This window comes from Lepus europaeus, chromosome 17, assembly GCF_033115175.1.
Source record: "Lepus europaeus isolate LE1 chromosome 17, mLepTim1.pri, whole genome shotgun sequence".
NCBI lineage: Eukaryota > Metazoa > Chordata > Mammalia > Lagomorpha > Leporidae > Lepus > Lepus europaeus.
In genome coordinates this window covers 9,290,239-9,313,551 of record NC_084843.1, presented here as the reverse complement: position 1 = coordinate 9,313,551, position 23,313 = coordinate 9,290,239, and the positions used below count along the sequence as shown (strand labels likewise).

Here is a 23,313-nt window from a genome sequence, read left to right as displayed (position 1 = left end):
ACTGCGACAGCACGTAAACCTTAGAACCCACAGATTTGAGTGAATTCTAATCTTGGCCCAAACTGGCAGGAGTCAGGGTGTGGGGGGAGGGGAAGATGAGTCAGAGATTCCACCCTCCGGAGGGGGCAGCCTAATAAGGCACTGGGGAGCCACGAGAGCCGACTTAGGTATGCCTGGACTTCCAGACTGGAGCCACGACGCTGGCCAGCAGCCAGCCGGCTCCTGCACGCGCGGAGCAGAGCTTTGGGGTGGCAAACCAAAACTGGGGCTCAGGTCAAGTCGTGAGGAGCCAGCTGAGACTGGCAGCTCAATCCCCCGAAATGATGGCAACCCGCCTTCCCCCAGCGCGCCTGGGTCCCGGGTCGCCTGGGGGCCTGCCTCAACATGCGTGTGTGGTCCTTGCTGGCTCCAAGGTCCCCCCAGTGCCGAGCCTGGGATAAGGCACAGCAGCCTGTGAGTAATGGGGAGCCTTCACCCCGAATAACCTCAGAGCGAGTGAAGCTTATTTTCAGCCCTGGAGATGGGGGCCTGGGACAGGGGGCATCAGAGGTGAGGTGTCTGTTGTGAGAACTTCTACAACCTACTGAAGACACAAAGGGATGGCTCTGCGAGGGCCCCAGGGGAAGCAGAGCCTCCTCCTGGTCCTCGCCCAACCTGAAACTGCGGACAGGACTCCTCGCTCTGCTGCACCTGCTTCGGGTCACCTGGAATTTGTGAAGTGGGGACAGTGGTCTTCACACTCAAGCCTGTCTTGGAATTGCCGGGGGACTTGTATCCGGGGCCCTGGCTCAGAGATTCTGATTCGGTGGGCCTGGAGCAAGGCCTAGGAATGTGCATTTCTCACAAGCCCTGCCCTGCAGGACTGCTTGGGTACAGAAGGAGAGTCTCATTGCCCTGCATCCCCAGCCGGCATCCCCTCTGATTGGACCGACTTGGGTCCCAAGGCTTATTCCTGACCAATGTGCTGCTGGCCGGGCCTGCGTCCTGGCTCCATCCCTGGAGCCAAGGAGTGAATCAGCTTGTAGAGAATCATATGGGTCATTAAAACAGGGTGGGGCTCTGAGGGAGGGAATTACCGTGTTGGTGGCAGCCAGTGTTGGAGCCAGCTGAGGTTTGCCCACCCCACCCCCAGTATCTGTCCTCTCCAGCACTCCTGGGTATTTCTGTCTGGACTCACAATTTAACAGGCCCACTCCTGGAGGTATTTGCCTCACTCAGGTTCCAATGGCTGGCGGAAAGAAAGACCCCATCCGGGTCCCCACTCCCAGGGAAGACGGCACCTAAGCCATTCCAGACACACAAATTCCAGCCAGATCCTGCCGGATAGAGACCATTGTCCCTGTTCCCCTGACCGGTGTTCCTGGGGAAACGCCAGTGGCACACGTTGGCTAGGTGGTGTCATTCATGCGCAAACCCCTGCCCTGTGACGCATGTTCAGAAAACTATAACCCATCTGTGGGCATGCAGGCTGGCGCTGAGTCTATTTCCAACCTCAGAGAGACTCCCAAGTAACTAAGGCAATGAGGATGAAGATGATGAAGATGGAGGAGGAGGGAGGGAGGGAGGGAGGGAAGGAAGGAAGGAGCCTTTGTCCCTGAGGCTTTGAGACCCCCGTGAGCAGTTTCTTGCTAACCTGGATTTCAGGTTTTAGATAATTTTCTCCCAGAAGCAGTTTGTTCTCCTCCCCGCCTGAGCCTCCTGTGGCTCCCGCAGGCCAAGGGGTCAAGAAGGAGAAGGACGCAGAGATAGAACCTTCGGGCCCCAGTCTGAGCTGGAGATCTCAGAGCTAGGGTTGAACTGGCTTCAAGCCCCCACTACGGCCTCCACCCCAAATCCGTGCAGTCTCAGGGCACTCGAGTTGGGGCTCATTTGTGAGAACACAGAGCCGTGCGCTCAGGCGGGAACACGGGGCCATGCGCTCAGGCGAGAACACGGGGCGTGTGCTCAGGCGAGAACACAGAGCCGTGCGCTCAGGCGAGAACACAGGGCCGTGCGCTCAGGCGGGAACACGGGGCGTGTGCTCAGGCGAGAACACAGGGCGTGTGCTCAGGCGAGAACACAGGGCCGTGCGCTCAGGCGGGAACACGGGGCGTGTGCTCAGGCGAGAACACAGGGCCGTGCGCTCAGGCGGGAACACGGGGCGTGTGCTCAGGCGAGAACACAGAGCCGTGTGCTCAGGCGAGAACACAGGGCCATGCGCTCAGGCAGGAACACGGGGCGTGCGCTCAGGCGGGAACACGGGGCGTGTGCTCAGGCGAGAACACGGGGCGTGTGCTCAGGCGAGAACACAGAGCCGTGCGCTCAGGCAGCCGTCATCCGGGTGAGTGGCCTTAAAGAACTCACCTTAGATTTCTGCACCTCTGCTTTCTCATCAGCAGATGAATTCTGGGAGCGTTTTGAAAAGTAAGACATATAAAGCACTTGAAATCTTGCCTGGTGTCTGGTGAGCCCTTAACATTAGCAATGACCATTCAGTACGGAGGACATGGACAAAGCACCTCCCACGGGACAGCGACTGCATCAAGTGACAGAAATACAGAACAATAAAGGCGAGGAAACTCTCCTTCAGGGTGTTCAGTCTAAGGGAAGATAAGGCCAAGGAGAGATCAACCACAATGCATTGCGATAAATGCTGTCACCGAGCTTTGAGCTTCGATAAAGGGCTAAGCCCACCTGGAGGAGACCAGGGCTATAACATTCGACTCGGGCCTTGGATGAGTTTCCAAAGTTGTCCGTTGTCTAGATGCAGAGTGCAGAATGTTTTTATTATGAAAAAGCCTGGGTGACCTTGGAGTGATGACGTCAGAGCCATGGGCACGCATGGTCCCTGAGGGTGGCTGGGCTGGGACAGGCCTGCAAAGCTGGATGGGATGTCCTGCTGCAGCTAGGCCATTAGCCTGAAGCAGCAGCAGCCAACAGAAATGTGTAAGCCAAAGGATGGACTAGGACGAGATATGGCTTTTTTGCAACTAAAACTTGTATCAGGCTGCAGGGTGGCTTGGCTGGGGAGAGGTGGAGACAGCCGGGCCAGTTAGGAAGCTGAGGCTAAGGCCAGAGACAGTGGGGAGAACAGGCAGGCTTTGACAGTGGACACTGCAAGTGGACCGATCAAGATACTTGTCCAGGAAGTGGTGGCCAGCTGAATAGTAAGAGGGGAAGGAGTGAGGGACTAGGCCAAGTTTGGAGCCCCTCGCTTGGGACACTGACTGGCTGGTCTTGACCAAGTTAGGCAATATAGGAGGAGAAGCAGACTGAGGCCGGTAGGAATGGATGAAGCAAACGGCCGGGCGCTGGGAGAGTCAAGTTTGTATTCTCTGCAGGCCACCCCTTCGCACTTCTGTAATCTTAGAAAATACACGACAGGGTACATTGTCAAGTTTCTCCCTGAGAATTAAATCGAGCTCCGTTTTCTGGTGATTAAAACAGTCTAGACCATTGTAAATTCCTGCAACAGCCAGGTAAAAGCAAGACCAACAGATGAAACACCGCGAAGGGAGTCGTGTCCGCTGGCTTTTTCGGCTGATATAAATTAGTGCCCTTAAGAACCACGTAGTTTAGGATTCTTCCCGTCTGTACCCCAACTGCGAATGACAAAGTCCCCTTTATGCAGCCCTCTCCTAGGAAAATGGAGAAATAGCGATCTCGACCATGGAAATAAATATAGGAGATGATGGCTTTAAAATTAATGGTTGGAAAAAATGTTATGCAGCAAAATCCAAAACCCCAAACAGGGCCTAGTGAGCTGCAAACCGCACATATTTGCACTTCAAGAGTGAAAGATCTTTTGAAAGAGTCCTTGAAATAAAGATTCCCAGGTTCAGCTGGGGCAGGCCCAATTTTCATCCGAAAAAACATCTTTACGGCTGGGGTTTCAAGCCCAGGAAAGTGTTCCTCATGGAAATGCTGGGCAGCCGCCCCGCGAACCACACCGGCAAGACTTTCCCTTGCAATTAGGTCAACCGGGAAGGCAAGCGAGAGCCGCTTCTGGAAAGTTCCCATCTTCCAGCGGTCGCCATTGTGGACGGGGACGTCTCGCAGGCTTTCCTTTAGCTGAAACCCAGCAAACTGGTTAGGACGAGGTGGTGACGGCAAAACGGGTACCAGCTGCAGCCCAGATGTGTCGTCCCCTGAGCTCGGGAGACCCAAGGCTCAGGTGATGCTGGCCAGGTGGGCACCGCCAGTGGAGCTTGTGTGCTTCATCTGAACTAAACAGGGGCTGCTCCACTGCACGGACTGTGGTCACGTGGAGGTGTGGGCCAATGTCACACCGTCTGGATAAGAGATGCCCTTGGAGTAGGCATGCTCCAGTGGAACCTTCTAAATTTTAGCATTGAGAACCGATTCCAAAATATTTCAGACACAACACAGGCCAAACAAAGCAGAACTCCCTGGCGCCTTTTGAGTTCTGTGCTCTGCTCCCTCCAAACATCACCAAGGTGGAATTGAGGAATGGACTTTTCCGATGCAGCCCCAGTCTCCCGCAACGTCGGGATGCTCGTGTTCCTGTCCTGGCCCTTTCCTAAGTCCTCTGTAGATCACTGGAGCCTGGCCTCCTTCTCTGAGCTTTAACTCCCCCTGGGTGAAAAGCGGTGGATGCTAGGGGATCGTCCAGCACAGCCTAGGATGGTACACCCACAGCCAATAGAAGCCATTCGCTGAGCAAGAGACGTTTTCCACACAGCTCAGCTCCTTTTTCTTCGGTGATGTGTTCTTGCAGAACCCCGGCCATGGGAGTGGAGCAGCTTGGGGACCGTGGTGGGAGGGTGGGGGGCTCCTGACATCAGCGAGCAGACCTGTGTCTGCAGAGGGATGTTCCCAGAGCACCGGGCTCCCCTATCTCCAGACCATGCACTCAGAGCAGCCAGAGGCAGCCCGCAAGCCCTGGCTGCCCACAGCAGGTGCACCGCATTGCAGGACTGGGGCGCCCAGCGGCTGAAGCTCAGACATGAACCTGGATTAGGGCAGTCGCACCTTCTTCACAGACCAGGGTTGGCCAATTCTCATTTGCACCGACTTGAAGTCACCCCTCCGACGCATACTGTGTCTTTCCGGGGCTTTCCCAGAGTGCCCCGATGGCCTTGCAGGAGGAGCAACTACAATACTGCCCTTGTGTTCGAGATGAGAAAGCTGCGGCCCAGGGAGACTTGGGCAGTGGCCCAGGGCCTTCTGACCACTTAGGGCTGAGCGGAGTTGGAAGTTCAGCTTCTGGGCCCACCTGGGCTGAGCTGCAGGCTGCAGCCCCTTCTCACCTGCACTTGAAGGTGAGGGGCTCCCTGTGGTCCCCACAGGAGGACAGGCCAGGGGTGCTGGTGCTGGCTTGGAAGCCAAATTCCACACAGAAGATCCCCCTGGCCCCCACCCCCGCTGTGGCCTGGAGAGGAAATCAGGCCTTGCATGTACAGTGGCCATGGCCGAGGGCTGACCGTGACAAAGTGGGGGGAGGGGGAGAGGAAAGGATGAAAAAGGGCTGCTAGGGACTGAATCTTGTCCTGCAGAACTCACGTGCTGAAGTCCTAGTCCCACTGTGACTGTATCTGAAGATGAGGATCTTGGGTAATTATGAGGGCCTAAGGACAGAGTCCCAACCCAACAGGACCGGTGGCTTTCTAACAAGAGGAAGCAAGAGAGCGCACACTCTCCAGACATTCACACCCAGGGCAGGCCAAGTGAGGACACAGTGAGATGGTACCGCCTGCGAGCCAGGAAGAGGCCTCGCCTACAACCCCCGACGCGGGCACCCTGGTCCCGGACTTCCACCCCCCAGCACTGTAGGAAAGTGATTTCTGTTGTTTAAGCTCCCTGGCATTTTGTTATAGCAGCCCGAGCACTACAAGGACAAACTCGGAAGAGGTGAAGGGAGGGGGACCAGACCCCGCAGAGCGTAGCTCATGCCAACCCCTCCAGAATCGCCTTCGTCCCCACCAAGCCACAAGGGAGCGTGTGCCCATTCCACAGCAGTCCACAGTGAGTTTGCACCCGTCAGCTCGGGGAAACACTCTCCTCCAGGACTTACCGTCACACGGACAGACTGTCTTCTCGTCGTCTCGCTCTCGCACAGCCTTGTCCATGGCTCTCACGAGCCGGAGGGCTTCCTCGGCCCGAGTCCTCCTCCGCCTTCCTCAGCCGGTTCTAGCCGACAAGGAGGTCACAGGTGGATCCCGTCTACCCGAAGCTCATCCATCTGGAAGGGGCTGCTGGGCAGGTGTCAGAAGCGCAGGTGTTGAGAGATATCCCCAGACCTAGAATTGGGCCTAGCTTGGGTCTGTATCCCAGCTCTCCTGCCCGGCAAGCCTGTAGTTACAGAGGCGTTGATTGGCCCCTGCCCTGTCTCATCTCAGTGCTGTGAGGAAGGCCCATCCCAGGTGAGTCCCCTTCTCATCAAGGGGGGGGCAGGGAATGGCTCTTACCTCTCCTGTCTAGGATTGATCCGGCACACGGGAAGGGCCCTGGGTGAAACAGAAGCCCCTCAGCAAATCAGTTCATGGGTGGCAGCCTTGTTCTCTGGAACGTTGTTTGGGAAAGCTGTCAAGTTTCAAATCTCCCACCCTCTTTTGGAATGGGTTGAACAGTGACCCTAAAAAGATCTGGCCATGACCTCACCCCTGGGACCCATGAATGTGGGCTTTTTTGGAAAACAGGGTCTTTGCAGATCTAATTCAGGTAAGGATCTCAAGAGGAGATCATCCTGGATTATGTGAGTCGGCCCCAAAGCCCAAAGGTGCCCTGGAGGACAAAGAAGAGATACGCATGGGGAAGCAGAGAAAACCATGGGAACGGGGCCGGCGCTGTGGTGTAGCAGGTAAAGCCACTGCCTGCAGAGCCGCCATCCCACATGGGCGCTGGTTCAAGTCTTGGCTGCTCAGCTTCTGATCCAGCTCCCTGCTATGGCCTGGGAAAGCAGTGGAAGATGGCCCAAGTCCATGGGCCCCTGCACCTCGTGGGAGACCCAGAAGAAGCTCCTGGCCTTGGATCAGCACAGCTCTGGCTGTTGAAGCCAACTGGGGAATGAATCAGTGGATGGAAGACCTCTCTCCCTCTCCCTCTCCCTCCCTCTCCCTCTCCCTCTCCCTCCCCCTCCCGTTCTTCCTCTCCCTGCCTCTTTGTGTAACTCTGACTTTCACGTAAATAATATTAACTCTTCAAAAAAAAAAAAAAAAAGAAAAGAAAAAAAGAAAAAAGAAAGAAAGAAAGAAAACTATGTAAAGGCAGAAACTGGTTGGAGAGACACAGCCACCAGCCCAGGACACCTGCAGCCCCAGGAACCAGAAGAGGCCAGGAGGGTCCCCTGTCGCGCCTGTAGCAGGAGCACTGTGACTTTGCACTACTGGCCTCCAGTACTACAATAGGTCACATTTCTGTTGCTTCAGGCCACTAAGTTTGTGGCAATTTCTTATAATAGCCCAGGAATGCAGCATCCCTAAGGATTACTTCAAGAATGATCCATAACTAATACGACTTCCCATCCCTCGTGCCACGCAGGGCCACGGTGGCTTCCTGGCTACTGGGGAGTGGAAGAATGAGCCCAGGAACTGTGGCACAATCATGGTGTCACATATTTGCTCTGCGGCAGGCTTAAAGAGCCCACTCTCAAAGCACCACCCCCTTTCTCCTCACCCAGTGCCAGCTCTACCCCAACAGCCTGGAAACCGATGTACCGTGGGCCCTGCCAAGTGTCAAAGCACCTGTCTCAAGGGAGCTAAGCGACACCCTCCCCTGGAGCCTCCCTCTGCAGAATGATGGCATCTCTACTGTGTGACACAGCCGCAGTTCCTGTTCTTGGCAAGGAGCTGTCAGCCAGGGCTCCAAGAGCTCAACAAGTAGGGTTCTTAAGGGGCTCAGACTGGCGGGGCAGGGGTACCCTGTGTCCCTCCCTACCTGCCATGCTGGGGGGGCAGGGGTGGACAGGAGTGGTGAGCACTTCGGTCTGGCCGACCGCTCGGGAGAAGGGCTGGGAGATGCAACCACTTGGGCTAATTAGAGCTTTGAGAAGGTGTGGTGGGGTGGTTTGGGGAACTTGGGACACTCCCTGTTCAATCTCCAGGCCCTCAAGGTCAACCAAGAAAACCACTTGATCGCATAATCAAGGCAGTGTGTTTGCTGTGCGGCTCTGAGTCAATCCCCCAGCTCCCAGAGCCCCTTCCATGCCAACTTCAGACCCTCGGCTCATCCCCTAAAGAAATTCTGGAACCATCCCCAGTGCCCTGGTCTATGCTGCGGACACCTTGAATGCTCCCATTGTTCTGGAAAGCTGTGAAGGCCAGGGCTACAAGGGGGCCTGTGCACATGCATCATACAACCCAACCATCGTGTCTGGGTCTACAGGTGCGTGTAGATGAGGGCGTGCTGACAGTGCGCGCCTTCGCAGCGCCGCCTCCATCCTCACACCCACCAGGGTCTTCTACAGCCACCTGGGCATTCACCCCGGGGCTTTCCAGGAGGCACAGCTTCCCCAAAGCAGCTACGGACACCCTGGCTTCCTTTGCCCTTCACCCATGTCTCCTGCACTTGACTAAATTCACCCGCTTTCAGGCCAAAAAACCAAGGGCTTAGGACCTGACGTGTTTCAGCCTCGTTTAGAAGACAAGGCAAAGCTGCAACCGTATTCCAGGATTTTCATGAGCAGTCTCCATCACCTGTTCATGTTTATTGCCCATGTAGGTTCTTTCCCCCAGATCTGTGTATGTGGGGGTGTTGCGAGCTGATTTATGGGGCAGGTGGCTCTGTCATTCCAAGCCTTCAGCAATCGGAGCTTTGGAGACATTTCAACTCCGGTTACTGAGAAGCCAGAGAAGTCGCACCGAGTTCATGTGTCCAGGTGAATCAAGGCAGCTCCGCCGCGAGTCCGTCTTCGTGTCCGGAGGGGAGTCGAGAAGGGCAGGTGTGCCTGTCTTCTGGGGCAAGATCCTGAGTGACAGGAAGTCAGCCCCGGCCGCCCCTGGCATGGGGAAGACCACGTGCGCCCTGCACCCAGCGTTCCGGCCCTGCACAGAAGACGGTGGCTGGGCCCAAGGTGCCCCTGGCCTGGTTCCCTTCCTGCCGAACAAGCACAGCTCAAGTCTGCATGTCACCCTCTCGCCTTCCCTCCTTCTGGAAGAATCACCTTCTTTATTTCACCTTTGGTCTGGAGATCTCTGGGGCAAGCTTGTTCGGAAGAGCAGTGGGCAGGCTGCTGCCTGGTGCCCAAGGGCAGAACACGTGCCAGGAGAGCGGTTGAGACACAACACCACCACGGCCGCTCGTTCACTCGAAGGCACCTTGAAACATCCTCTTGGCCACAGGGCACTTGTCAGGACTCCCCTCTGGGGTGTCTTTCAAGCAGCCCCCGCTCTGGAAAGCATCACCCAATTTCAGAACCTTGCTGTCTGCTCCTGTCCCTGCCTGCAAGCCACCTGCACAGGCCTGAAGCACCAGTAGCTGGTTATCTAAGCCAGGGGCTGGCAAATGTTTTTGTAAAAAGCCAGGGATGGTAAATATCTTCTGCTTTGTGGGCCATCTCTGTTGCAATCATTCCACGTTGCTGTGGTAGTGCAAAAGTCGCCATAGGACATGATGTAAATAAGTGGGCCTGGCTGTGTCCCAATAAAACTTTACTTATGGACAGCAAAATCGGAGTTTTACATAATGTGTACACATCACAAAGTAGATCTGCAACATGTTTTTTAGCTCACAGGCAGCACGAAAGTGGGCAGTGAGCTGCATTTGGCTGCAGGCCACAGTTTGTTGAACAAGCTCTCCTGCTACCCGTACCCCCTCGGCCCGCGGTGTCGCTGCCGGTTTTGTGGTTTAGTATTTTGACTTTGCTTTTTTTCACTCACGGCTCTGGCTGCTCCTGGGAGACGGCCAGCACAAGGGAGGAACTTCTGCATTTTGGTTCAACCAAAATCCAGCAAGAGGCAACTGAAGGGCTGGTGTCCCGGGGACGGAAGACCATGCCAGGCAGCAGGAGAGGTTTTTGATGTCCTGTCCCGGGGTGATCATCGTGCGGAGATGCACAGGGCCTGTTTCCAGAAGAGGCACAAGCCAGTCCTGGGACGACTTGAAAGGGTGGCTCTGAGTCTCAGCAGATGCTCCAGCCTCCTGCTCCATTCACATCTACGCCAGCTGCAATGAGATGCACCTGTAGCGTAGCCGACTCTGGTCAACTTGAAAGGTCAGAGTTCACTTCAGCCTCTCCAACCCTGCCGAGCACCCACTGAAGATGCAGCAGGGCGGCCCCTGGGCTGTACACAACCTGCAACCCTTGGAGGATACCGCATCAAGCCACCTCGGTTTTTTCCCTGTGGTGTTGCCCTTCGTCACGATACCTATTTTGACTTGCTTGTGCTAACTCTACACCCGGAGCTGGACATAGCTGCCCTAGGAAAAGCCTTCCCGAACTTTTGCTCCTGTTCCGGTCTGCTCTCTATACCATGGTGCTCACAGCATTCACCAGCTTGGTCTGTGCAGCTCCTAGAGCGTTGCATTGGCCCTTAAGGATCCCACAGGGCGGCCACTGCTGGGCTGGTGTGATAGAGCGAATGCTTGTTTTAACGGGGGGGAGGTGGGTTGAGCGTTTGACTTCATGGTTAAGACACTGTGCATCCCGTGTGGGACCACCTAGTTTAAGTCCCAGCTACACTTTCAATCCTGCTTCCACCCAGTAGATGCCCCAGAAGGCAGCAAATGATGGCTCAAGTACTTGGGCCCCTGCCACCCATAAGGAAGACCGGGATTGGGTAGTGGGCTCCTGGCTTTGCCTGGCCCACCCTGGCTATTGGCAGCAGTGGGAGTAGTCCGTCTACGTCTCTCTGGCACTGTGTTTTTCAAGTAAGGTGAAAGCAGATAAAAGTAAAACAAAAGGGCAGGGGTAGACACAGTCTTGGTGGCATTCATGCCTGACTGGCAGTCTCACCAGTGCGTCTCCGGTAGCGATGACAGTTATGTAGACATGTTTGCACGGACATATTCCGCCTTCATATTTACCTCATTACCTGCAGAGTCTACAGATAGATAAACAGATAGTAGGAGGCGGATCAGCTAATACGTGAGTGACATCCAGCGCATTGGTGTTTGCCATGTAACATCTCATTTAACTCGGCAATCACGTCAGCTAGAATCTGTCAGCCTGTTTACAGACCAAGGAAACTTTCTCATTTTTTTATTTTAATTTTTTTGAGATTTATTTATTTATTTGAAAGGCAGAGTTGAACGAGAGAGAGGGAGAGAGAGAGAGAGGTATCATCCATCTGCGGATTCACTCTCCAAATGGCCACATTAGCCAGAGCTAAGCCGGTCAAACGCCAGGAGCCAGGAGCTCCTTCCAGATCTCCCACGTGGGTGCAGAGGCCTACCCACTTGGGCCATCTTCCATTGCTTTCTTAGGCACTTTAACAGGGATCAGAAGTGGAGCACAGGGACTCCATCGGCGCCCATATGGGATGCCAGTGTCTCAGGTGGCAGTTTTACCCACTAAGCCGCAGCGCAGGCTTCATGTCACTGTCTTTGGGCACCAGTTCTATACCTAGCTGCTCCACTTCCAATCCAGCTCTCTGCTCTGGCCTGGGAAAGCAGTAGAAGATGGCCCAAGTACTTGGGCCTCTGCACCCACGTGGGAGACCCAGAAGAAGTTCCTGGCTCCTGGCTTCAGATCGGCTCAGCTCCGGCCATTGCAGCCATCTGGGTGGAAGCAGTGGATGGAAGACCTCTCTCTTGCTCTCTGCCTCTGCCTCTCTGTAACTCTGCCTTTCAAATAAATAAATAAAGCTTAAAAAAAAAAAAGTTGGCAGGTCCCTGCCAGCACTTATTACAGTGGCCCTGAGAGGACAAAGCTTCCGTGTGGTGGACCCCACTGCCCTCCCTGTCCACTGTCTTCCACAACATTCCACGCGCTCCTCCGAGCCAGGACTGCACAGCACTTCTGCAGAGCCCATTCAAAACCCCTGGAAACCCTGAGGACAAACAAAGGACATCGGAGGGCCTCGGTCCAGAATGTCACTTAAGACGTGGAGGGCTCAGCTGTCCTTGCCCAGGGTAGACAGCCAAGTCACTTCAAGGCTTCCTGGCATGAAATGTGAGAGAAGATAAACTTTGCTTTCATCTCTAAAAACATCAGAAAATAAACAACATCAAAACACGGGCTGGATCAGGACTCCTGCGTGCATACATAAGTAATGGCGCACTCGTCAGTCCCAGTGGATGGCTCAGGCTCCCTGGACTTCATTTGGCATAAAACCGAGGATGGGGGTTAGAGATGCACGCGCGGACGGCAGCCAGACTCTCCGCCCTGGCACCACGTGACAGTGCTCCCTTCCCGTCCCAGCCGAGAGCCAAGAAGTGGAATTGACCTGTGTCTAAGCGCATCCATTCCATGAGACTCTACGGAGGGCTCTGGGCTCTTTTGGCCATTTTGAAGGTGTGAAGTTGATTAATTGAAGACCTTTCTTTTCCTGGAAACCCCAGTAAGGTGTTATGTATCTGTGACCTGAGCAGGACCTCCTCACCTACTAGCTTCTCAGGAGACACTTCGCACCCACCAGCATGGCCGTGATCGACAGGACAATGGCAAGTGTCAGGCTGGGATGCACAGATCCTCAGAGGATTCCAAGCGGAAATGCAGAGTAGCCCAGATGCTCTGGAAGAGCCTGGTGGTTCCTAAAGGTTAACCAAACTGCCAGGGCCAGGCGCCCGGGGCAGCAGAAAAGGCACAGCTTGGGATGCCTGCATCCCCCATCACAGTGCCTGGTTCAAGTCCTGCCTCCAATCCCAGCCCCCTACTAATGCCCCCCCGGGAGTCAGCTCCAGTAGTCATATCTCTGCCACCCACACGGGAGGCCCTAAAGGGGTTCCCGGCTCCTGGCCCAGCCCCAGCTAGTGCAGACACTGGGGGGGGGGGGGGGGATTCAGAGATGGGAGACTTCTGTCTCTCTGCCTTTCAAATAAAAAGATAAATAAAAATCCATGGTCCCCCAAAATATTTTTAACAAAATAAAGTTGCCATGGGATTAGCAATTCTACCCTGGGTGTATCCCCAAGAGAAATGAAAATATATGACCACACACAGGCTTAGCATGAATGTTTACAGCAGCACTACCCATAGTAGCCAGAAAGTAAAAACAACCCAAATGCCCATTAATGGATGAATGGATAAACAGAATGTAGTCTGTTCATACAATGGACTATGCTTCTGCAATAAAAACAAACGCGGGGGCCAGTGCTGGCCCGGTGTTTAGCACTCTGGGTTGGGACGCCTGCATCCCATATTGGACAGTGCTTGGGTTCAAGTCCCAGCTCCACTCCCAATTCCAGCTTCCAGCTAATACACACCTGGGAGGCAGCAGGTAAAGGCCCAAGTAGTTGGGACCCATGTGGGAGACCTGGATTGGGTTCCCAGCTCCCAGTGTTAGGCCTGGCCTGGCCCAGGGAGGGCATCTGGGGATGAACAAGCAGATGGGAGCTGCCTGCTTGCCTACCTGCATCTCAAATAAGTAAAATAAATCAACAAAAGGCATGAGGTTCTGGGCTATGCTACATGTGGATGAGTCTTGAAAACATTGTTCAGTGAAAAGGCCCCAAGCTGTACAGCTCCATTTATAGGAAAGGTCTACCAGAGGCAAAGCCACAGGCAGAAAGGAGATGTGAGCCTGCCAGGGGCCAGGAGGAGGGGAATGAGAAGCGACTGCTTAACGGGTGCCTCACTCTTACGGAGCACTGAGAATGTTCTGGGACGAGGGTGGTGGTGGTTGCACAACACTGTGAACGTGCTAAACCACTGAAGAGTACAGAAAAGTTCCCAGGAAGAAGAGAACAGCATTGACTGAGCACTGGCTGCCAGGGCTAAGCTCCTCCAGGGACTCCTCAGGGCAAGCGTTTCTGAAGATGGGGAAATGAACGTTGACCGAATCCCTGATTTCCCCAGCATCACCATCTAAGAAACACATGGAGCTCAGCAAATAAGCTGCAAACGGCTTGTCTACTGAGTCCATTCTTCCAGCCATGTGAGCCTCCAATCCCTCATCTGCAGTAGCTGGACCCCTGGCCCCTGCCCTCCTGGAGCCGTAACAGTAGCCGCCGGCAGCGCGACTCCTTGTCAGAATGGTGGGGCAGTCCTCAAGCCACAACCGGTTCAGTCTCAGCCACGCTCATGCACTTGTTTTACTGTTCTCTGTGTGTGGGGTGAAGGGGCTTCCTGCAGCTCTGAGAGAAGCGTCCTGAGATGAGGAAGGAGGCAGAGGCAGAGCAGTGGATGTGGGTCTCCTGTTCCCCAGGGAGCCACACAGCTCTCCTGAAGGTGTTCCTTCTCCACCCTTCTCCTCGTCCCATCAGTGGCTACCCCCAGCTGGACACTGTGGGCAGCCTCTCGGACACACCCTATCTGGCCGGAAACAGCAGGCAGGGCCTAGGAACGCCATCCGAGATACCCAGCAGGTAGAGCCATGGCTCGGGACACCCACATCCATGGGGCAGAGCCGGTTCAAATCCTGGCTACTCCACACTTCTGATCCAGCTTCCTAATGTACCTGGGAGGCATACAAGTACTTGGGTTCCTGCTACCCTCATGGGAGACCTGGATGGAGTTCCTGTCTCCTGGCTTTGGCCTGGCCCAGCCCTGGCTGTTGGGGGCATTTGGGGAGTGAACCAGCAGATGGAAGATTCTCTCTCTTGGCCTTTCAAACAAAGAAATAAATAATAAAATCTTTTCCTAAGACTATAAATGGCCAAATGCTAGCTTAGATTTCTTGCCCTCCTATCTCCCTGAAACAAGCAAGAAGTACAGAAATTTTCCCTTCCACTGCAACTCTATGGCCAAAGCCATAAACTACCCCATCAGTCTCCAAAATATGGAACAGGCACCGCTGATCCTCACTGAGAACTTGCACGGACGCTGAACCTTGCCTGAGATCCAGTGCAGCCTCAGCAAGTCCATTCTCACCTCTGGGTGAGGGCATCCTGCAGGTGCATCACCAGGTGAGCCTCCTCTGGGGCTGTGGCCCCAGGAGGATTTTTTCAATCATGTCCTTTGGGGGGATTGCATCCCGGCTCTACTAAAAAACAGGACCGGGACTACAGGCCACTCCCGATGCCTAATAAGACCCTCACTCCACCACTCGTGGACTAAAGCATTGGGAGCCCCCAGGGGCGGACCTGTTTAACCGCCCATGACCCTGGAGGGTCCACAGAGGAAGGCAAGTCTGGGAGAAGGCAGCTCTGGCTGGCTCTTTCCTGGCGCTGGCAAGGTTGAGATGGCCCCGGAAGGTTCATGCGTGCTAAGTGACAGGCAGAATTCCATTTCCTGCTTCAGATTCTTGGTGGCATAAAAAGAAATAATTCTATAATTATTATTTTAAAATTTGACCCAAGTATGCTGTGGGAAAATGTGAGGCAAAGTCTGCTCTGTGCATCACAAGGAAACCTAAACGCCCAAAAGGTGTCCAGGTGCCCGGGGACCCAGACGTCCCGAGCATCTCCCCTCATCCTCCTGCTGCTCCTCCATCTGCAAAGCTCGCTCTTCTCGGGGAATAGGCAGGGCCCGGGGAGGAACAGTGACTCCCCTAAGGCTCCAGGAAGACACGGAGCCGGGGCTTGAACCAAGTATCTGCTTCTCCGTCAGCTCGACCCGCCCCAGTTACTGCCGGCCACCACCTACCGCCCCGACAAGTCACCCCTGCTTGCAAACACCCTTTCCAGCTCTGTGCATTCAACCACAGACAGTGCTGCGGGCCGGCGCTGTGGCGCAGCGGGTTAAAGCCCTGGCCTGCAGCACTGGCATCCCATATGGCCGTTGGTTCAAGTCTTGGCTGCTCCACTTCCAATCCAGTTCCCTGTTAATATGCCCGGGAAATCAGCGGAGGATGGCCCAAGACCTTGGGCTCCTATACCCACATGGGAGACCCGGAAGAAGCTCCTGGCTCCTGGCTTCAGATCGGTCAGCTCCAGCCATTGCAGCTACTTGGGGAGAGAACCAGCAGATGGAAGACCTCTCTCTCTGTCTCCACCTCTCTCTGTAATTTTGTCTTTCAGATAAATCAAATATAATTCTTTAAAAAAAAATTGCTCAGTCAGCACCTCTGAGCACACGAAACCATTTGGTAAGACACACGAGTATTAAAAAAATAAGCTGCGTGACATTTATTTTGTCTTGTTAACATTAATATCTGTAGAAACATTTTTATTGTCAGTATAAAAATTAACAGGTTTTATTAAATACTTTCTCCAATTTCATAACACGTAAATCAGTGTAATCCGCATTCGTGTCGCACGGCTGCAGCAGAGTGAGTGGGTGTTTCAGGAGCAAAACCCAGCGCTTTCATACACAATGAGCGGTGCCGCCGCGGCCCGGCCCACGCCGCGGAGGGGCCGGAAGTAGACGGAAGCGATCCTTTCAAAAAGATGGAGGTGTCCCCCAGACTGGCGGCAGAACTACTCACTCTGTTCCAATCCCCGGGAGGAGACCTGAAGATGCTGGAAGGCTTCTTCGATGGCCGTGGCCGCACGTGCTGAAGACAGCCGGGCTGACCTACCGCGCACCCGGGGGCGGCCGGCGGGCGGCCAGAGACAGAGGGATGCTGCGCGGGGAGCTCAGGCGAGGACCGTCCTCCAGGCACGGATTAAGGCATCTTTTGGAGAGGACGCTGGCACCATGTGTCTCGGGAAGTCCAGTGGATGGCGCGCTGGCCCCGCGACGGCACCCACGGAAAACAGCGTCCCAGGAAGCGCTCTTTAAATACGGGCATTTAGGTCGTTGAAGAACAATCGTCTGACAGCAGAGTTTAAACACAAATAAATCAGAACTTCACTTTCTCCAAATTAGTCATATATTGTAAATATTTCTCTTTTCAAAGGCTCTGATAACTAGTCGAGTCCAAGCAGATTAACTAGTCCACTGCGCTGTCTGCATAGAAATGCCACTTAAATTACAAAAAAACTATAAATGATTAATTGTTTTGTATATTACCAATTCATTAATAAATTAATGTTATACCATTTTCCCTGAAAGCAAAAGTATTTTTCCACCTCTGCTCGTGAAAATTAAGAAATTCTGTGTAAGAACAGCATTTAGCAAATAGCTATTAAAAAAAAGACCAATTTTCTAGGTGCATTGGGACATCCATTTAAAATCAATACAAAAAATAATTCCTTGTAAATATATAATATATATTTATACATAATTTGAATATATTTACATACATCCAGCACCTATATACTGCATTTGTGCTCTGTAAGTGTGTGCTGACATATATTTTCTCCAATTATTACAAAATTAACAAGGAAGGCAGAAGGCACATCTGCCTTGAGTCCCAGTGGTCCTCAGCCAGTACCACGGCGGCGCGGAGGGGCTGCGTGGCCATCCGTGGCCCCCAGGATGCTCTCATGGCAAAGATCACGCGCTGGCAACCGCGCACATCTTTGCACGTGCACCGATTAGGTTTTCCAATGACTCACTCCTCGGATCCACATAGGCCAGCGGAGACAGCGAGCTCTAGGAGGCGTGGCCTCCCTGCTCGGGCCGTCCCGCCTGGGGACGGACAGATGCCCGCCTTCATGTTTGAACACTGCCGTTTACGTGTGGATACTGAGGGAGGCGTGGTTCGTAAGGCATGGGGTCCGGAGAGAACACAGAGTCATCCCCTGAAGAACAAGAACTCCTTGAGTCAGGGTAACTAGGTGAGTACTGTTCGAGAGGCTGGCTGAGGTCCAAGTACTCCTGAAAGAAGGGAAGAGAGACGTTTTATTTCATCTTGAGTCAGGCTAACTAGGTGAGTATGGCTCGAGAGGCTGGCTGAGGTCCAAGTACTCCTGAAAGGAGGGAAGAGAGAGTTTGGTTTCAAAGACAGGCTCTGAGACGTTGGCGTTCCCGATGCTGGGACGCAGGGGGCCGCCCCTGGACGGAGCACAGGGGTGCGGCCCCCTGCTGACTGCCAGGGCCCTCCCCCACCCCCAGATCACCCCCACCCCCCCAACAATAACAGACTGCAGGCTGCTCTGGGCTTTGCGCTTAGCAACCATCGTCGGCTGGCTGAGCTGCAGGTGCCAGGAGGTCACCTCCACTTACATGGGTGGTGAGCACCCTTCTAGCTAAAGCCAAGTTCAATCCCCGGCAAGAGACACGCACAAGCGGCTGGGGTGGGCCCAGGCCCCCTTGCAAGAGGGGAGACCACGAATATTTACTTTCTGAGCGACTTTTTACTATTGCAGTTCCTAGGGTAATTTAAGGGGACCGCTTCTCCATTCAGGGGGTAAGTGAACAGATGTCATTCATTACTCCCCAAGCTCAAAATGTAAACAGGCCCGCACATACTCATGCATGTTAAATCCAACACGGGCTGCTCAAGGGAAGTGTAGTAACCAGAAGGGAAGTTTCACAGCCCGGAAGGTTTGAAATTCAGAGTCTCTCCTGCTCAGGATGCCTTGAACCGTTTGTAAACGGTTGGAAAAAAAAAAAAAAAAAGTCAAAAGAAAGGCAGTATCTTCTGGCACTAAACCGTGAAATACAGAGACATAAATTCCAAAATTCTGGAAACTTCCAAGGAGAGGGTCGCCAACATTTTACTACAACAAAATCACATCTATTTACATACTGCCTGGTCTGCCTTCACGCTAGGATGGCCGGGCTGCAGCAGAGCCCGTGTGGCCGTCCAGGTTGGAAATGTTTCTTCTCAGGGCTGGCGAGGTGGCACAGGGGTTAAGCCACCACCTGCAATAGCGGCAAGCCACAAGAGCACGGGTTCCAGTCCCGACTGCTCCACTTCTGATCCAGCTCCTCACTAACGGCGCCTGGGAGAGCAGCAGCACAGATGGCCCGAGTGCTTGGGCCCCTGCCACCCACTTGGGAGACCTGGATGGAGTTCCAGGCTCCTGGCTTTGGCCTGGCCCAGCCCCAACCACAGCAGCATGTGGGGAGTGAACCAGCAGATGGAAGATCTCCATCTCTCTCTCTCTGTCTCTCACGCCTTTCAAATAAATAAAAGAAAAGAAAAACATTTACTCTCTGGCCCTGCACAGAAAGCATCTGCTGACCCTGCCCTGAAGCTACGAGTAGATCTCTCCCCTGGGACCTGCACACGGTCGGGAGTGGCTCTGCTCCCACACCCGGATGCCAGCGACTATTCTAGGACATGTGGTTTTGCGGACAGCAGGGCACAAAGCACAGCCCTTGGCACAAACAGCCTCATGTTATCAGAGAGGAGCCCTCAGAATGCTGGCGACTCGACATCTTAAAAGGCAACCCCCCACCCCCCTATAATTCATCACCAGGGCTGGCGAGAGAGTCCCCATCCGAGGAGGGAGATGTGTCAGTTCCAACAACATCAGCATTAACCGCACAACCAGAAACAAACACGCCCACCACTTCAAAAGGAGACTTTTTGCTTACAATGATAAAAATGAAATTTTGTCCTAAATGGAACCATTTTTCTCCAGCAGATGGAAGTGATTTTCAGAAGGAAAGAAACTTCGATTTTTATATCCGTTAGACAATATGGCGTTCTGCTTTTTTATTTCAGGACACTAGATATAAATTTCAGTATGAATGAACCCACTTTAAACGTAAATACATAAATACAAAGCATTGAACGTGGACGTGGGCTCATTAAAAAGGAACTTTCGTCCTTTTCCCAGTTTCTAAATGAAGCCATAAACTTGCAGATCTGATAGGAAAACAACAGGGCTATCAGTGGATTCCAAGTCCAGGGTTAAAGGAACTTATGCTCGAAACAACAGTTTTGGCAGGAGAAGAAAGTGGTGTTTTTTCCCCTTGAACTGCTCCTTTGCTTTCAACTTTTCGAGGTCAGCTGTGCTCATTTAAAAGCGCTCTCAGCCTCCATCCGGCACCGAGCAGCAGTCAGACGCACAAGACAGGGCGTCTGGGTGAAGAAGCTTCCTATCATGGCGTTTGATGAGTTGCCGGAAAAACCACGCTGAAACTATTTTCTAACAGAAATTAAGTACGCTGCTTTCCTTCTGAAATGCTTGCCAGTTCTTCACTTTTTGTGTGACTTGGGATTGTGCGTGTGTGGAGAGACACCGTCCCACACCCTCATCAAACATCGCGCCATTCATTCATGAACAGCTTCTGCCTGGCCTCACCGGGTTTATCACTGTGTCTCCCGCCCACACTAAGTTCTGGCCATTATGTCCAAGGCTACCTGATCTACCTGCCGAAGCCACGGTGAGAGCACCGCTCTTGTTGGCAGAGATTATAAATCCCTCCTGGAAAATCGGTATTTTACCAAAATGCTTGGGACAAGAAGTAGTTCACATTTTGGATTTTTTTTTTAAATTTTGGAAAAAGGTATCTTGGAGATGGGATCCAAATCTAAGCACCAAATTCATTTATGTTTTACATACACCTAATATGCACAGCTTAAAATATTTTTATCACACCTGCATTTCTGCTATCACTTGCATTTTGCATTGTGTGACCCAGTGAGGTGTGGAGTTTTCCACATGTGGCGTCACAGGAGTGTTCGCAAAGTTTTGTACTTGGGAGTAGTCTGGATTTTTGGATCAGGGATGCTCAACTTACACACGTTTTCAATTAAAAATCGTGTAAGTCATTCATTTTAGGAAACTGAGTGTCTGTACATACACACAGAGAGACTATAAAGCCACAGGCCATTGCCACACGGACCCCACAGGACAGGGTTGTGCCACACAGATGCTGGAACTACAAAACCTTGCTGCATCCGGTCAGGCCGACTGGCCAGAGTCCATCCACAGCTATCACACGAGTGACCAGGCCACAGAATGGAACCAGCACCCCACATCCATCCCGGCTGCTTCCCACACACACCACGCGGCTGTCACGGGACCCCTCTCGCCCTGCCCACACCCGGTCATGCCACCACCAGCCACCCTGAGGCCAGCCTCAAAGCGCCCCTTGGTCTTGGGTTTCCTGAGTCAGAATCCAGACAAATGCAGTTCTGAGAAAAGTCCGAATTTGAGAGGAACACACAGTTTTAACTCTGACCACGTGCACCACAGCCTCCAGTGGGAGCCCACCCTGAACGAGCTGTGTGCCCTCCCAGGGCCAGGCCTGTGGAAGGAGGGCCTTACCTCGTTGGTTGTCAGAGTGAGAATGCGATCCAAGTCTTCCACCAACTGTTTGAACGTGGGTCTCTGTGAGGGCGCCGCGTGCCAGCAGTCTCTCATCATCATATACCTGGAAGAGGCGGATTTCCTTAAGTACTAGGAGCAGGGCGATAGCTGCTTTAATAAGCTACGTGGAGAGGTGCCCTAAATGATGAAAATGTTCTAGAACTCTCCAAGCAGCTACATTAGCAGGTGGTCACTCGCGTCCCCTGAAGAGTTGGTCACTGTGCTTTCTGTGTAACACACCGTGATGTACAAAACCATCACTCGTGCCCAAAATGCTTTAGGAAGGTGTCCAGGTCATCAGAAAGACATCTGTGAGAGCTGGCGCTGTGGCGTGGCGGGTAAAGCTGCCACCTGCAGTACTGGCATCCCAAATGGGCACCGGTTCCAGTCCTGGCTGCTCCACTTCCAATCCAGCTCCCTGCTAATGCACCTGGGAAAGCAGTGGAAGATGGACCAAGTCCTTGGGCCCCTGCACCCATGTTGGGGAACCTGCAAAAAGCTCCAGGCTCTTGGCTTCGGATTGGCCCAGCCCTGGCCACTGCGGCCATTTGGGGGGTGATCCAGAGGACTGAAGACTTCTCTCTATGAATAAATAAAATCTTTTTTAAAAAAAAAAAGACACATCACAATGGCACCACGCTTTGAAGGCTCTTTGGGGGCCAAGGGAAGGGACACATTGGCTTGTCAGCCTCAGGTCTTCCCTCCCCAAACACCTTCACCTAGACAAAAGCGGTTCCTCCATGATCTACACGACACCCTGGGTTTGTTTTCAAGATTTTCAATTGACAAAGGTGCCTTGGTTAACGAAAGAAAAACAAAAACCTTTGAACATCAGAACTGTGTCAGGTTTTCATGAGTTAAGCTGCTGCCCCTGGGCTGCGCGCTAACTTCCTGATTAACTGTTAGGTAGGCCCAGCTCCTGGACTTATCTCGACTGTGGGTTTCCACAGATCCTCCATGTTAGAAAAAGTCACGGGTGCACAATTGGTGCTTTTATTCAGCTAGCTAAAAAAATGGGGCCATTCACCACACGCCTACCGTACACCAAACAGCACCCCCGGGATTACTGACAGAAAATCCCCATGGCTCCCCCACGGGCCGCTCTTCCCAGCTAATCCTGGGGCCAAGGGGGCAGACTTGGCGTCAACACAGTGATTCAACTGCACAAGACACACGTCACTAACAGCACTGTTCCACATGAAGCGCGGCGTGGAATTCCCTAGAAACTTGCTCCTGGTTCAGTAGCCAGGTCTGGTACTCTGAGGAGGGCACCTGGAGACCTTTCTGATCCTTTGTGCTAAATCCGGGGTGCCAAGTGGGCACCCAGACACCAGCCCACGCACTCTGGGGACACGTGGCAGGGGCCAACCAGCTCCGGAAACACCCATCCTGTTCCCACCACACTGGGGCCAGGCGCAGCACGGGGCCTCAACCCCACCGTGAAGGGCAGCCCATGGCCTTCCAGCCTCTTCCTGCACTCAGAGGGCAGACGATGGCCAGCACAGCCCAGCGGCCCTGGGAGAGCAGCCCCGGCACCCCTGTGACGACCTCAGAAGCGACAAGCAAGGGCTCTCGGCGTGGCTATCTGTCTCAGTGCTGGTGACTCCTCTCCTCCAGACAAGTTTAGAAAACTCAGGGCCCCAGAGAACCGAGACCCATCAGGAGACACCTCCGTGCATCCCAGAGACCCGGCAGGGTGGGTGAGGGGCCCCTTACAGCTCGTTGGTGCAGTTGGCCGGCTTGTCCATCCTATGTCCTTCCTTGAGCAGCTTGAAGAGTTCCTCCACGGGAATGCCTGGGTAGGGCGAGCCCCCTAACGTGAAGATCTCCCACATCAACACCCCGAAAGACCAGCTGCAAAGACAGGAGAAGGCGCAGCATCACCGTCACCGAACCCTGGAGGGGCAGGAACCCACACCGCCCACTTAGGACAATCAGCGCCCTGCTGGGCATGACGAGGGCACCCACTGCGGGAGCACGGAGTCCAGGCTCGCCCCTCCCAGACAGCTTCCTGCTCAGGTGAATAAGAAACAGCCCCTCTGGGTTTCTTTCCAAACCTTTTCCTTTGGGCTAATGAGCGACTCACGGGAGCCTGCAAAAATGGGACCTTCCCCTGCCTTGTCCCTATGGTGAGAGCTTTCAACTCCAGATCCAGACCGCTAAGGTCGGCGGGAGCCTGACCCTGCAGCATTTCAAGTGCACGGTAACGGAAATACCGCGTCCTTTCTACGACCATTCCAG

At 53.6% G+C, this 23,313-nt stretch overlaps 1 protein-coding gene across 11 annotated transcripts in view; it reads right to left on the bottom strand.

Annotated features, from left to right (window-relative positions):
- Positions 1–16,127: 16,127 nt before the first annotated feature.
- The window catches only part of FGFR2 (fibroblast growth factor receptor 2), a 103,421-nt gene continuing 96,235 nt past the window's right edge, over positions 16,128–23,313 (bottom strand). For 10 of the 11 annotated variants that reach the window (XM_062213923.1, XM_062213926.1, XM_062213928.1 and 7 more), the window contains 3 exons: positions 22,789–22,926; positions 21,031–21,136; positions 16,128–17,680 (listed from right to left, as the gene is read on the bottom strand). In XM_062213923.1, the coding sequence (XP_062069907.1) occupies positions 17,516–17,680; positions 21,031–21,136; positions 22,789–22,926 (409 nt within the window). In that variant the 3' untranslated portion in view covers positions 16,128–17,515. Of the gene's footprint in view, positions 17,773–21,030; positions 21,137–22,788; positions 22,927–23,313 lie in introns of all 11 variants that reach the window. The other variant, XM_062213922.1, reaches the window with a different exon arrangement.